Source organism: Malaclemys terrapin, chromosome 1 (genome assembly GCF_027887155.1).
Source record: "Malaclemys terrapin pileata isolate rMalTer1 chromosome 1, rMalTer1.hap1, whole genome shotgun sequence".
Lineage (NCBI taxonomy): Eukaryota > Metazoa > Chordata > Testudines > Emydidae > Malaclemys > Malaclemys terrapin.
The window spans coordinates 188,611,853-188,627,168 of NC_071505.1; the positions used below are offsets into that span (position 1 = coordinate 188,611,853).

Genomic DNA, 15,316 nt, shown 5'->3' on the forward strand with positions numbered 1-15,316 from the left:
GATAAGGAATCACTAACTGTGAAATAGCACCAACACATTGACTCCCATCACTGATATTAATAGGTGAACCTGTCTTCAGAAAAATAAACATGTGCCTGCATACTTACTTTCTAGGATTTCTATCTGTTATATTTGTATGTATCCTGGATATTATATTTAGGTCTGTCATTAAAAAGCATTTTCATTTTATGGATCTCAGTGGATTGGGATTTTCTTTGTTTTTTTAAAGTCACTTGATATTTTTCATCTACTGTAGTGCAGATATTTCATATATATGATTGACTTTGTGATTTCACTTTTACAAAAGCTATCTAAAAGTATATTTAATGGAGTTTCCTGTCTGCAGAATTGCTTTAAGTAATAGGTTTCAAGGTGAGTGCGAACAATCTAATCTATCTCAACATAAGATTTATACTTCTCAGTATGATATTAACATTCTTAGGCCTGATTTTGGAAAACATCCCTATATTCAGGAAAGCTCTTGTGCATATGCATAACGTCAAGCCCCTGGGTCTAGACAGGGATAAATAACCTGTCCAGGTCAGCTGACTCAGGCACCGGGGCTGAAAAATTGCTGTGTAGCTGTTCGGGCTCACACTGGAACCCAAGCTCTGGGACACTGCAAGAGTGGAAGGTCCTAGACTTCGGACTCCAGCTCGAGCCTGAATCCGAATGGCTACACAGCACTTTTTAGGCTCGCAGCCCAAGTCAGCTGATCTGGGCCAACCGCAGCCATGCCAGGAGTCTTTTATCCCTGTTTAGGTGTACCCATTGTCTTCAAGCATGTGCTTAAGTACTCTTCCTAATTCTTAGATTTCAGCTTCATGTAGTTTTTAGTCTCCTAGAAATGCTATTTTTTCTTTATTAGTATGGTATAGCTACAAAAGTCTTCATTATATTCTTATCCTAGGCAACTGGGTTGGCTTGTCCTGTAGTATAACAGCTTCTGGTTTCTTTATTATTTGTATTGCGGTAGCCTCTAGGAACCTCAGTCATGGACCAGGATCCCATTGTGCTAGGTGCTGTACAAACCCAGAACATAGTTTTAGGCTGTTAGCCCCCCAGATCAGAACATTTTTTGTTTGCTTCACACAACTTTCCTGTTGTGCAGCACCATTTGCACTTCTAAACAACTAATAATCAGCGAGTCAATACAAAGAATGTTTAAAAGTGACTACTTTCTGTCTGCTCTAGTGCGGGGAACTGGATTATTCCCAAGGAAATCAAAGCTATGTCTCTTGTATTTCAGATGAAACGATTAAGTTTGTTTTATGAATAGATATGACGTTTTCGTCTCTCCAGTCTGATCTTAGTACTTCACATCAACATCCCTGATAACAATAAGGTTTCCCTTTGCCCCTTTTCAGCTGTGTAACCCCCTTTTCCTGTTTTCATGACCCATTTTGAAAGATGTTTAACAGAATGGACTAACCTCCGCTCTCAGTCAGACCTGTGCAAACCCATTGCCTTCACTGGAGTTAAATGACTGTGGCTGAGACCAACATTTGAAATCGAACCATTCTTATACCACAGTGCCTAGAATTCTTTGGCGCTCACTTCAGCTGTATGCTGTGGCACCAAGTGATGCAGACCATCTATATTATTAATGTGTGGGCTGAGCCACTCAGCAACGAAGCAGTGGAGAATGTGGCCATGTCCTTTGGAGAAGCAAAGAGAGATTAGATTTATTGTAATGAGTATTTTTATAAAGCAGGCCATAGAGGATGAGCCAGTGGGAGAGAAGAATGGGAAAATTATTTTTTTAATTAATTTAAAATGAGGGAACAATCTTGAAGGAGTTAACTTTCCCCTCTGCTGTTTGGTTGAGTTCCTCCTTGTAGGTATGCCACATTTCATTAATTAACCATTAACAGTCCACCTCGTAATATAGCATTGTTATTGGTTTCTATTTTAGCTGAACATAAAACCAAATCAGCGTGTGAAAACGAAGAACTGAAACTCCACTGTAAAGAGTCAAAGTTTCTTAACATCTATTCTGCCACATATGGCAGATCAGCACATGAGAAGGACATCTGCTCTACAGAAGTGGGCCACGCCCCTCAATTTGGTAAGTTTTAGTGTGTTTATACAGCCTTCTTAAAAGAAATGTGGAAATGTAGAAAACAGATAGAAAAGTTGATATGCAAGATCCCACTGTTCTTTGGAATAGCATCTGATCAGCTGTTAATGAGAACTAGTATTTTTAAAAAACACAAAGTGTCCAGGCTGAAGAACAAAAATTACATCAGAAGTGTAGCTGAGATATAACATTTGCAGTCTAGAAAATGGTCCAGCAATAGTTTTAAAAGTTCTACTCCTGATGTCTGTTGTGAATCTAATTAACTTGTAGTAAATATCCCTGTTTGCTTTCCCTTTCCCCCTAACCTCTGTCTGCTTCTGACAATGGTTAGGCAGCCAATGTGCTGTGACAGCTGCTTATAATGCTTGTCTTATCCTTGCCCTGTGCTCCCTGTCTGTCTGTACTCACTGTTGGCTCTTGTCTTATATTTGAATTGTAATGTCTTGGGCATGGTCCATCTCTTTGTTCAGTGTTTGTATAGCTCCTAGCAAAACTGAGTCCGGGTCCATAATAGGGGTCTATAGATGCTACTGTAATACAAATAAATAATAGTATTTGTCCTTAGACTGTGAAATTCCTTCAGGCAGGGACTATACCCTTTTCAAATGTATAGAAAGAAGGCAAGCAGTGGGTGCTACTGTAAATAATAAATAATAACCGGTCAATAACAAACTCATCAACTCAGCTGAGGCATGGCAGGAAATAGACCATTTAAAGTATATTATTGCAGCTGCCTTTAAGTTAGATAACCTTAAACTGTAGCTATGTGAGTGCTTAAGGCTAGTACAAACCATTGAATAAATGAAAGATATTCAGTGGGTGACATTCAAGATGTTTGGAGAGAATTTCACTCTGAGGACTAGCACAAGATCTGTGCACCAGTCAAGTCCCACTGAAGCCCTGTATTGAGGGGTTCAGTGGGATTTAACTGATGCATAGAATTTGTGGTGGCCCTCTGCACAGAGGTATATTTCATCCACTAGTGAGAAATACTTACAACATTAAGAGGGCATCAATAATTATTCTACAAAACCATTTGTCTGCAAGCCAATATTTCTATTTAGCTTTATATGTACTATTAAAAAGTGTATTAGCTGAAAATTATATTCAGTGCTTATACAAAAACTCAGTAAAAAATCAATACCAATAAAGCAGATAAAAGCTTATGATTATTTTTATGCAAATGGTTCAGATCTTCTGGTGGTACTACAAATCGGCAGTGCATGCGAGGTCATGTTGTGTGGAGGATGCCATTTTGCTCTTCAAAATGGCATCCTCCATGCTGTCTGGGATTCTGGGAGAAAATAATTCATTAAAATAGTGTCATGCCAGCAAAAAGTCTGGGAACCCCTGGTCTACATGCAAACTTGCACCAATGTAATGAAATTGATTTCCTAAAACTGATTTTGTTGTGGTCAGTGCACCTCTGTGTGTGGCTACACTAATGGCAGAACAAAAAAGGCTACAGTCAATTTAGCTAAAGTCAATAACAAAATGATTTGGGCTCAATTAATTTTTGCTATTTTTATTAGAAAATAAGAGTACCTACACACTGACTTGCAGCACAATAATTAAATTAGTTTTAATTTACACCTGTTGTTATCTTTGTTTGACTTTGTGTGCAGATCAGCCCTAAGACCTTTGAATCCTACAATTTCTTTCTTTGCCTCATAGTGCAGACATGAGAACCTTTTAGTTTACATCAGGGAAGAAATTACCTGAGGTGAAATGCTGCCCCCACCGAAGTCAATGGCAAAACTTCCAATGGAGCCAGGATTTCATCACCATTCAGTCGTTCAGTACTGGGTCAAACTGCCAGTGGTGTTGGGTACTGAATTAATTAGAATCTTTTCTAGGTTTTGGTGACCTTGCATCCCATTGAATAGAGTTGATAAGTAACTCATTACAAGAAGCAGCTTAGAACTGACACTATTATAGAACTATTCTAAATTCTCCCTAAACTTGTAAAGCCGATTGACTGATTTTCAGAGGCTTGATTCAAATGGGGCCCAGATAAAATACATAACACTTTAAGAATTAAAAACAGATGCAAAAAGCATATTCTCTCATACATAAATACAAGCTAAGAATCCTCTAGGCCAGTGTTTCCCAAACTTGGGATGCTGCTTGTGTAGGGAAAGCCCCTGGCAGGCCAGGCCGGTTTGTTTACCTGCCGCATCCGCAGGTCCGGCCGATCGTGGCTCCCACTGGCCGCGGTTTGCTGCTCCTGGCCAATGGGAGCTGCAGGAAGTGGTGGCCAGCACATCCCTTGGCCCGCGCCATTTCCAGCAGCCCCCATTGGCCTGGAGCAGTGAACCGCGGCCAGTGGGAGCCGCGATCGGCCGGACCTGCGGACGGGGCAGGTAAACAAACTGGCCTGGCCTGCCAGGGGCTTTCCCTACACAAGTGGCGTCCCACGTTTGGGAAACACTGCTCTAGGCCATGCTGAATGTTCTGTTATTGTTTAGTTTCCCCAGCCCCGAAGGATGAAAATGAGATCTAAAGCTGTTCTTGTTCCAAAGTTTGAGATGTTATTGCCCTGATTCTTTGAGTTGCTGAGCCCCTTTATCAATTCTGCACTGCCACTTCTGCTTCTTGGAATGAGCCCCTCTGAGGGCCAACTCCAAAGGCACTACTTGAGCAGGAGTGGCAAGGGGTCAGGGCCTCTGAGGATTTGGCCCAGCTGAGTTGATGGGAATGCTCAAAGTCATGCTTACCAGTGCAGTTTAGCTTCCTATGCCTTTAACAAGGGAACGCAGGAATTGCCATAGGTCAGACCAGTGGTCCTTCTAGTCCAGTATTCTGTCTCCAACATTGGCCAGCACCAACTGCTTCAAAGGAAGGTGTAAGAAACCCTGCAGAAGGGCATTATGGAATAACTTGCCCACAAGAAAAATTTCTTTCTAGCTTCCATTAATCAGATGTTGGGCTTATGCCTTGAAGCCTGAGTGTTTATACCCCATACATCTTCAGTGGGACACCAGAAGCATTAGCCTAACTCTACCTCTTGAAGGTCATGGTCCCACTGACTTCAACAGGAGCAGAGTTAAGCTAGCACTGAGTGCTTTTGAAAATCCTACCCTTCATGTGTTCCAAGAGTAGAGTCAGTTCAGATCTGAGGGAGGAATGCAGGGCTTAATTTGTAATGAAAGAGGTGCCTGGGCTCAAGTAATTTTTTTTATATTCATAACTGATGCAGCAAGCCCAGAGGTGCCGGGGCTACGAACTGCCAAGCCTCGAGGTGCCAGGGCTCAGCCCTGGCACAAATTAATCACTGGAGGAAAGGGGACAAACTCCAGAAATATTTGAACATTGTATTCAGAAAAAAGCAAAGATTTTCATTTCAAGCAGGACTATTCAAACTCCATATTGACAATAGTATTTAACTTAGATACCCAGGGATCATGGTGAGATGCATGGTATAAAACCTAGACAGATATTTTGATTTAGAAGTGTGTGTGAATGTCTATATCTACAGATGTACACGTGATTATATCGCTTGTGTCTGCATACATATCAAAGCATCCGAATTGACGGAAAAAAGTTAAATCCTATTTTGTGAAGGGGTGGGGAGTAAGAGTGGATGAATGAACAGAATTAAAATCAAAACTGGATCAAAGGGTCTTGTAAGTGAACGCCCTAAAAAGCTGAAAGGGAAAATGTTGTGCCTTTGGTGCTGTTCTCCCACTCTGCCTACAGCCTCAAGAGAACACAGGGACGCTGGCTAACATGGTTACAGCTGTGTTTACAACACAGTCAGCTACTGATTTCAGACCTGCTCCCATTGAAATAAGAATCCTGTCCTGGATCTTGGGCGGAGCAATATCAGGCCTCTTTTTTTTTTTTTTTTTTTTTTTTAAAAGAAAAAATGACAAGTCAAAAGATATATAAGAAGACAAATACTTAGAACTTGTGGGCCCAATCCTGCAGTCCTTGCAACCCAAAATTTCCATTGATTTCAACAGGAGCTTTGGGGGTACAAAGAACATAGAAGTAGGTACTGTATATATGATACACATAACAATGGGGAGGGAGGAAGGATGGTCTAGTGGGGTAGGACACTGGGATATGGGAGATGTGTGTTCAGTCCCTGCCTCAGGTATTGTGTGTGACCTTGGGCAAATCACTTAATCTAACCTGTTCCTCAGTTCCCCACCTGTAAAATTAAGCTAATACTTCCCTGTATTATAGGGGTGTTCTGACAAGACAATCCATTTGTGACTGTGAGGAGGTAATATACTATGGTGACATCATTATCCAGATAGAAAAGAAATATCTGTGCAACTGCATTTTAATTATCTTTAACATGTTTCTACATTGTATGGCAAATATATATTGAAAGTCACTTCCTTTTTGCACTAAGATTATCAAAAGCATCATAATAGAAATGAGAACTTGTTGAGCTCAATTTAGTGAGGCACAATTTTGCTTAAAAATTCATGGTGCCAGATATTTTTAAAATACTGTAACTGGGCTCAGCCAATCCAGAAGTTTGTAGCAGTTTCTTTCTGTATACAGCATTGTCTTTTCTAACATGTTCTGTTCTTTTCTTTTTTTTTAATTCCTAGTAACATGTGAATGGGAACAAGATGTAATAGAGAAAATTTATTAGCCAAAGGAAAATAAAGCATTGTGCCAAAACATAGGTTACCATAGAGAGTGCAAGGAAGCTTCAGGTCAACAAACACTCCTAAATTCATAAATTACTCTTATTAACACATGAAAGTACTTGAAAGAAGGGTTGGTGCATAATAGATAGCCCCTAGCTGAAATGTTCAAGGTAAGATACTAAAATGTACTTTTACACAGATTACATCTATTCTCCCTTATTGATCATACACATACATTTCCTGAAGCACCAACAACCTAATTATGACCTTGGATATGTGTGCTCAATTCCCACTGAGGTAAGTGGGAGTTGTGTGCATGTTGCTAAGGGAAGAACTTGACCCTAAATCGTTTATTCATTAATAATCATCAAAAAGCTTGTGGCTTACATAGTAAGGGGTATGTTGTCCTCTTGGTGTGAGGGATTTCCACATGTAGCCCTCTGTGCACTGAGAGGAGAACACCCCCTAAAGAAGTAAAAGTACAAATCACTGCAGGCAGCTCAAAGAATACGCCTACACCGTTGTAATTATACCCATTATTAATTATACACTTTTAATTTCCAGAAATCATGAATAGTTTAATGCAACCAGAATCTATGAAATTGCTAGACATTTAAATACCAGCAATTCAGGAATCATTCAATGTAGGGTGACCAGACAGCAAATTTGAAAAATCAGGATGGGAGTGGGGGGTAATAGGAGCCTATATAAGAAAAAGACCCAAAAATCAGGACTGTCCCTATAAAATCAGGACATCTGATCATCCTAATTCAATGTAATAAAGGAAACCTTCAACCATTTTGCTGCAAATTCAAGAGCACTTCTTGTCAAGAGCTGACGTACAGAGCTATGTAAAGGGAAGCAATTTACAGTACACAAGTCTTATTGCTCCTACAAAACCCAGGGACCATGCTACCTATTTTTGAATATCATCTACTAGTAATTTATGTATTAACTAATTATTTGCATGCACATAGACATGGAGCACTCTTGGAGCACTTCTCACCATGAACAAACTGGAAAAAATACTTAATGCTCAGGGCATAGTATAGACACTGCCAGGAACTGCTGCATGCCCACAATCAGATTGTTTCATGGAACTAGGGTTACCATTCGTCCGGATTTACCCGGACATGTCCTCCATTTTGTGCTAAAAATAGCGTCCGGGGGGAATTTGTAAAGCACTCACAATGTCCGGGATTTCCCCCCTCCCCGGCAGAGCAGAGCGAGCGGCTGGGAGGGCTGCAGGAAAGTCCCAGGCTGGACTCCGGAGCAGCTGTAGAGGAGCCGGATCCGCCCTGCATTCTGAGCAAGTGTCTCAGCACAAAGTGCTGCCCTCCCCTTTTGCAACTGGGAGCGGTTTCTGCCATGCAGCGTAGCAAAACGGGAGCGAGAGCACTTTGTGCTGATACAAGGGCAGCTCTCCCCTGCAGCCCGGTCCGGCAGCACTGTGCAGGGCCAGGGACCGGGTTTTGTTGTGTTGGGGAGCTTAGCCACGTGTCCGGCTCGCACAGAGCCCAACACCCTGTTCTGAGCAGCAGGGTAAGGGGGCCAGGGGGCAGGAGAAGGGGCAGGGAGGTTCTGGAGGGGGCAGTCAAGAAACGGGGGGGGGCTTTTTGGGGGGAGTGGAAAAAGTTTTGGGCAGTCAGGGTACAGGTAGGGGGTAGGGTCCTGGGGGGCAGTTGGGGGGGGTCTTAGGAGGGGGCAGTTAGGGGACAAGGAACAGGGAGTCTTAGGTAGGGGGTGGGGTTCTGGAGGGCAGTTAGGAGCAGGGGTCCCAGGAGGGGGCAGTCAGGGGACAAGGAGCGGGAGGGTGGGGGGCTGGGAGTTCTGGGGGAGAGCTGTCAGGGGGCAGGAGTGGGGAGAGGGATCGGAGCAGTCAGGGGACAGGGAGCAGAGGGGTTTAGATGGGTTGGGAGTTCTGGGGGGGGGCTGTCAGGGGGTGGGGAGTGGTTGGATGGGGCGTGGGAGTCCCAGGGGTCTGTCTGGGGGTGGGGGTGTGGATAAGGGTTGGGGCAGTCAGGGGACAAGAGGCAGGGAGGCTTAGATAGGGAGTGGAGTCCTGGGGGGCAGTTAGGGGCAGGGGTCCCAGGAGGGGGCAGTCAGGGGACAAGGAACGGGGGGAGGGTTGGGGGTTCTGGGGGGGCGGGAAGTGGGAGGGGCAGGGGCGGGGCTAGGGCGGGGCTCCTCCCGTCCTCTTTTTTGCTTGCTGAAATATGGTAACCCTAATGGAACAGCTGTAAAAAGGGAAAGAAAAAGGGAAAACTTAAGAAAGTTGTGAGAAGAGAGAGATCCACAGTACCGGCAGGAGATTACTGGTGTTATTTAAAGGCAGGAAGAGAGCAGCAGCCATTTGGAATCCCCTTCCACCCCTCTCAGTGCTGGGAGTTGGAGAGGGAAAGAGATGACGAGTCATTAACCAAACTTTTTGAACCTCAAAAACAGTTTGAGATGGGCAAAAATTGGGGGCCAGTTTCCCTTTTATGTGATTCAGTTTGCACATCCCTAGTTCTAAAAGCTATTGTTTCTTGTTTTCAGTTGGTTATACATGTATTTCAATATGTTTCCCTTCAAAAAATACTGTCATTGCAATCCAAGCAGAACTACTGAGAGGAGGAAGTCCAATCCACACTCCTACCTGTTTATTTTCCAGACACGTGCTCTTTGATCTATTCTCCCTCTGAATTTAATTATAAAGTCAGGATTTGCCCTTTTTGAGGTGAGAGCACCTGGTTAACTGCTCTTGCTGTAAACCCAGGTTACAAACTCAACTGTATGGACGCTAGCTGTGCAGTAATGTGTTTCATTAATGTATAAAGGCTTTCACTAGGAGGAGACCAGCTTGAGAATTTGTGGGGTTACAACTACTTCTTCCAATGACTACAAATTTAAAGGAGTGGTTTCCTGTACTAGCCTAGATGTCTTTGTTTTTTGCCTCCTCCTAGCAGCAGACAGAGATAGGAAAAGAACTTGTTTGCTGCATCAGCACCGTTGTTTGCTGTCTCCAGCAGGTGGAATCAATCTTGATGCTGATTTTGCTGTAGACACCTGATGAAGGTTAGGCTTTGGGACTGGCACAAATCTGCACCATGTCTCAGAGTACTGGATTTTGCATTTGAATTGCAGCACTGTCCAAGATGTATGAGATCAGAAATATGAAAATAGCTTCCTATTGCCTATGCTGTTTTGTGTGGCTCATGCAGTATATTAGATGTGAATTTGCCACCAAAAGGCAGGAGAGACTTTTGATATGGGGAGAGGATACATCTTCTCTTTCCCTTCCTCTTTTGGCTACTGGAGTTGACTTTACTCTTGGAAGTTGCAGAGAAGGGGAATGAATTGAATTTTTCCCTTCCCACCCCAGCAGTCACAGCCTCTCCCACTGCAGCTTGTCCAAATGCCTGCTGCTACATCCAACCACTCTGGAGAAGTTTCTGCTGAAATAATTAGCAGTAAAATAGTTAACAATTATAATGTTTAAAACATCTCATTAGGCTTCAGAGTTGACATCCTGTTGAGTTGAATGGGCAGATTGCATCCATGCTTTGTTTACTCACGTACTTGGATCTGAAACTGAAAGGTATCAGGAATATGTTTTATGAACACAATGTATTCTATGTATTTGCTACAGTTAGCAACATAGCTGAGTGTCTTCTGATGCACAAGCTGGGCCCCATGTAATATGCTCCTGCATAAATTGCCATGTTATTGTCCTTCTTTTGGAATTTCCAGCATTAATGTGCTCCTGAATTGCATTGTTTCCCCCAGTCAATTCCTCTCCCCAGAGTGACCTTTGGGCTCTGCAAAGCATGAGCCATCCTGGTTTGATAAACTGAAAGCAGAGATTTCACACTATTTAAAATGCAAGTCCTGACTAGCTCTTTTTATTGAGGAGACAGCCTTGAAAACATAAAGTCATGAAAACCAATGATCAGGGATGAAAGGTACAAGCAGCTGGGCTCTATTTCTGCAGTAGGAAGTTGGCAACAACCTCCTCTCCCCATACGCACATGTATTAATTATTATTTGTATTATCGTAGCACTTAGCACCCCCAGTCATGAACCAGGACCCTATTGTGCTAGGGGCTGTACAAACACAGACCAAAAAAAAGACAGTCCCTGCCTCCAAAAAGCTTACAATCTAAGTAAATTGGGTCTATGTTTGAGGTGCATCCCAAAAAACCATCTCATTAACCCTCCCTATAATTGCTAGGCCGGCTCTGTGCATGGCAGTGGGATAGTACTGGACAGCAATTAGTAAGGAGTGACAGAACATTGTTTCACAGGCTTGGCTAAAATTGCTGCTACAGTGAGCTCTGGCCAATCCATTGAATTGCAGGTTTTGTGTGCAGGAAAAGAGAGTACAGGCTGAAATGTGAGAAGCTTTAAGAAATCAGAAGAATTGCTACTAATTAAATCCTGAACGATTTATGGCTACAGCGGCTAGATGTAATTTGCATGCCAAAACATTTCTGACTAGAGCTAATTACAAACTGAAAGAGTCCTTCCTCCGGAAACAAGACTTTCTAATTCGTTAAATAACTGAGGTCAGAGCTGATATTTTCCTGCTGTATTAAACCCCCTTTTTAAGGCCCCATATTCCTCAGTTCCACTCAACTAAATGTCCGCTTCACAAAACCCACCACCCAACACTATTGGCACCTAGTTGGCAATCTCAGCAGAGGGGCCTGGAGAATTAACTGTCTTCACTTTCTTGAGAGGGTCCCTTCAGAGAAGGATGAGGTAAACTGGAAGTGTGGGGATGATTATACTGCTACTTTCTATATTGTCTGTGTTCTGTGGATGGAAGACTTCAGCCTCCAGCTCCATCGATCAGCCACCTTTCACAAGCAATTCATTTCAAACATTTAAGTACCGGTTCAGCAAGCTATGCAAGCACATATCTAATTTAAGCATTAAGGCATTCCAGAAAAAAAAATAGTATGTGCTTACCTTCAAACCTTAGTGCATGCTTAAATTCAATTCTGTTCAGGAAAGCTCTTACACATGTGCTTAGCTTTATGTACACACTTTAGTCCCACTGAGTTCGTGGGACTATTCACTCATATGCTTAAAGTTAAGCACTTGTTTAAATTCCTTGCTGAACTGGGTCCTCAAAGAAAAACTCTTTTTGAAGTAATGCTCTTTAGCTGGAAAACAGATCCTATTTTCAGAATACAGCCTACTTACTGTGTTTAAACCATTGTTGCCAGAAATATCATAAGGTTGCACAATCTTGAATTAATCTCTCTCATTTGAAAAGTGCGTTATTCTCTGCTTTCCATTATTGAAGGAAAGTGATTTATTTTTCTTGTTAAATAACATGGACATAGAAATGAATTTTTCAAGTATAATATAATATACAGGTCAGATGAGGCAGAAATATTTTAGACTGTATTTTACTTTATTAAATGTTCCCTTTGAATGACAAGTGAACATATTTATTTATACATACGCCTACCCATCACAGATGTGGTAATATGATAAATTGCATTTATTATGTATCTTTAACTGACTCACCTGCACTTTGCCCACTAACCCATCTCCCCTATGAATACTTCTCATATTCCAAACCTCCTTTAAACTATGCTTATTCTTCCCCTCCCTTGAGTAATGCTAGTTGAGGATGATCCCCATAGTGTTTGTGACAAGAGACATACTGCAAAGAGCCCTGTAGCACTAGCAATTCAGGGAAAGAGACCTTGTTTTCACTCCTTAAAAAAGTGTGTTTTTTACCTCAGGATACCTAATGCTGTGACATTTGGGGGTTCACACAGGCCAGTGAGGGGTTCAGTCACCATTTGCCTTGTAATCCTGGGTGCCTTGTGGCTGTGCAGCTTTGGTCCAGTGCTCTGACCTTATCAGTCTGCCAGCAGCCCACAAGCGTCACCTGGACTTTTTCTAACTTGGTTAGTCCTTGCAGGCCAACCTTAGGACCCTTCCAGCCCCAAATTTGCCCCAGAATTGTCCTATTGCAGGAACCAGTCCCTCTCGTGGACCCTCACAGAGAAAGCCTTGGGTTTGCTGCCTTTACAGAGACAGTAAAACAGTCCAGCCTGTTAGCTTTCTGGAAGCACACACTTTACTGAATTTACCCAGTACTGATTGATAATGAAAGCAAAACAAGTTTATTAACAAAAGAGCTTGTATTAAGTGACGCCAAGTACAAGGGGGAAAGGTAGAAATGGTTACAAGCAAATAAAAGTGAAAACACACATCTAGAAGACTAAAACTTAATCTAGCAAGATAATCTTTGTTTACGATGGTTTCTCTCACCCCCAATCTCCTTTCCAGCCTTTTACTGGCCAGGATCCATCACAGAAATCAAATCGTTAGTTTCATTGTCTCCTAAGGTGAAGGATCAAGATGGAGTCTCTCTCTCTCTTCCTTATATCCCAAAAAAGATGCCTTTGTCATACTGGGGATTCAGTCTCCTGTGTCTCTCTGGGGTGCACAAGCTGTGTTCATTCTCTGTTTCTTGAGTTCAGGATCAGGTTAAACCAGGGGTTCTCAAACTGGGGGTTGGGACCCTTCAGGGGGTCGTGAGGTTATTACATGGGGGGTAGCAAGCTGTCAGCCTCCACCCCAAACCCAGCTTTGCCTCCAGCATTTATAATGGTGTTAAATATATTTAAAAGTGTTTTTAATTTTTAAGGGGGGGTCCCACTCAGAGGCTTGCTATGTGGAAGGGGTCACCAGTACAAAAGTTTGAGAACCACTGGGTTAAACCCTGCTGGTTTAGCTCAATGGCTTTGATTATTGCTAATATGTGAATTGAGGTAAACCCACATTCTTTTGTCTAGGACAGACCAGTTTATCACCTTTTACCTAGGCTAGGCTGTCTGGTCTTAAACATGTTCTAGTAACATCATGCAGACGGAATTCTTAACATTACATATAATGTTAGCATATGCATTGTAAAATTATATCAATAACCAGCATGTTATTAGTTTTCATATTGCACCTCACAAGGCATATTTTGCACAAATATTATTGCAGTAGTGTGGAGGGTATGAAAACAAGGGGTATCTAGGGTCACAAATGCATATGAGCCAGGGGTTCCCACAACAAATTTTGTGGTGGCCTCAGACTGTGGCCACCAATTCTTGCTGGTGGCTGCTCTGACAAACCCCTGTCTCTGTCCCTGCCTCCGCCGCCCTTGGCCCTTCAGCAAGAGCCCGCCCCGGGGAAGGTGGGTCTGGAACTCACTGGCTGCCTGTGGAATCCCAGGCTCCCAGTGCCCTGGCCAAGTGGGAGTGTGTGAGCTGCCAAGGGAGTGTCCCAGCAACCAAACACCATAGCCGCCTCCAGCGCTGCACACACCAGCCCCACGTGTATCCAGACGTGTTGCCTGGAGCCCCCAGGGAGGCTGCGCGGTGCAGGGCACCAATCCCTGCTGCCGATGCCAGCACAAACACCAAGGCAGCGTATCTCGCTGCCCTTGGTAACAGCTATTCTGGAGCAACAGCGGAGTGCTGGAGGGAGAGGCTGTTGTTTTGCCCCCAATCTCCGCCCAGGCTTTGGAGGCAGTTGTGGCAGCAAAAAAAATGTCCTGGTAGCCACGTCAGCCACAGTGGCCTCATTTGAGAAACGCTGATATGAGCTATCCTGCAGTAAATGCACAGTGAAGACAAGGTACTTTAGTTTTACCATGAGGTAAACTAGTTGAGTGATATAGAATTGGGGATATAGAATTGACTTCATCTAGTTTACCTCAGTAAAGCTAAAGTGCCTGGTCTCTTTTATTTTAGGATAGCTCCTACATGTTAGCTACCCTGAGGTAAAAAGTATACCTTTATTAGCAGTGAAATAAGGCCTGAGAGAGACCATATAGCAGTGGCAGCAGAGAGGGAGGGGAAGAATGGCAGACTGAAGTGGGGGAACTTGGAGACAAGCGGAGGACAGAGTGGAATGAAAGGGCTAGCATGAAAAAACAAGGTAAAGGACAAAAACAAAAATGAAGGATAGAAGACAAAACTACTAGAAATATACAGGGGGGAAAAGAACACAGAGAGAAAAAGGCTCAGAATGGACAGTGGAGAGAGAGAGGAACTAGGTGAGACAACCGAAATACAGTGTGATAACATGGCGGAAGAAGAATAACTAGGCACCAACTACTACAAGTTGGCACTTCAATCAAGAAAAGGATGGACTCACTCGCTTGAGCCAAATTTTCAAAGATACCTCAATCCAGTCCCATAATTTTCACCTGCTATTCTGTGTATTCAAAAACCTGAATTTGAATTTGAACAGCAACCGCATATGCAGTTCACCTGCTTATGCATCTGTTTTAGCTGTGTAATTTCTGCTTGAGGAGGTTTGCATGAGCAAAATTGCAGGGGCACATTTTGAGCCTGTTCTTGAAAATGTACTCTTTAATATTAAGTATACAGACTTCCTGCCAACTGAACCACATGTTTGCCAGCATCCTAACTGTGGGGAGTTATTGGAAAGATAACAAGCCCACACAAAATGTATACATGAAGTTGTAGAACATTTTGAACTGAATTGTTTAGCTGTTAAACATTGGATAGCCTATAGGGAGCAATTAAATAGTTTTCTTTAGTCATAACACTGTGCATGTAAGGCCTAGAAAAACTACACCTTCCTGTAAAAGAAAAAAGGA

General features: G+C 42.9%; 1 protein-coding gene across 3 annotated transcripts in view; it reads left to right on the plus strand.

The window, feature by feature from the left end:
- Positions 1-15,316, plus strand: part of EVA1C (eva-1 homolog C) — a 67,978-nt gene that overhangs the window by 36,253 nt on the left and 16,409 nt on the right. For all 3 annotated transcript variants that reach the window (XM_054048060.1, XM_054048070.1, XM_054048051.1), the window contains one exon: positions 1,916-2,068. In XM_054048060.1, the coding sequence (XP_053904035.1) occupies positions 1,916-2,068 (153 nt within the window). The remainder of the gene's footprint in view (positions 1-1,915; positions 2,069-15,316) is intronic.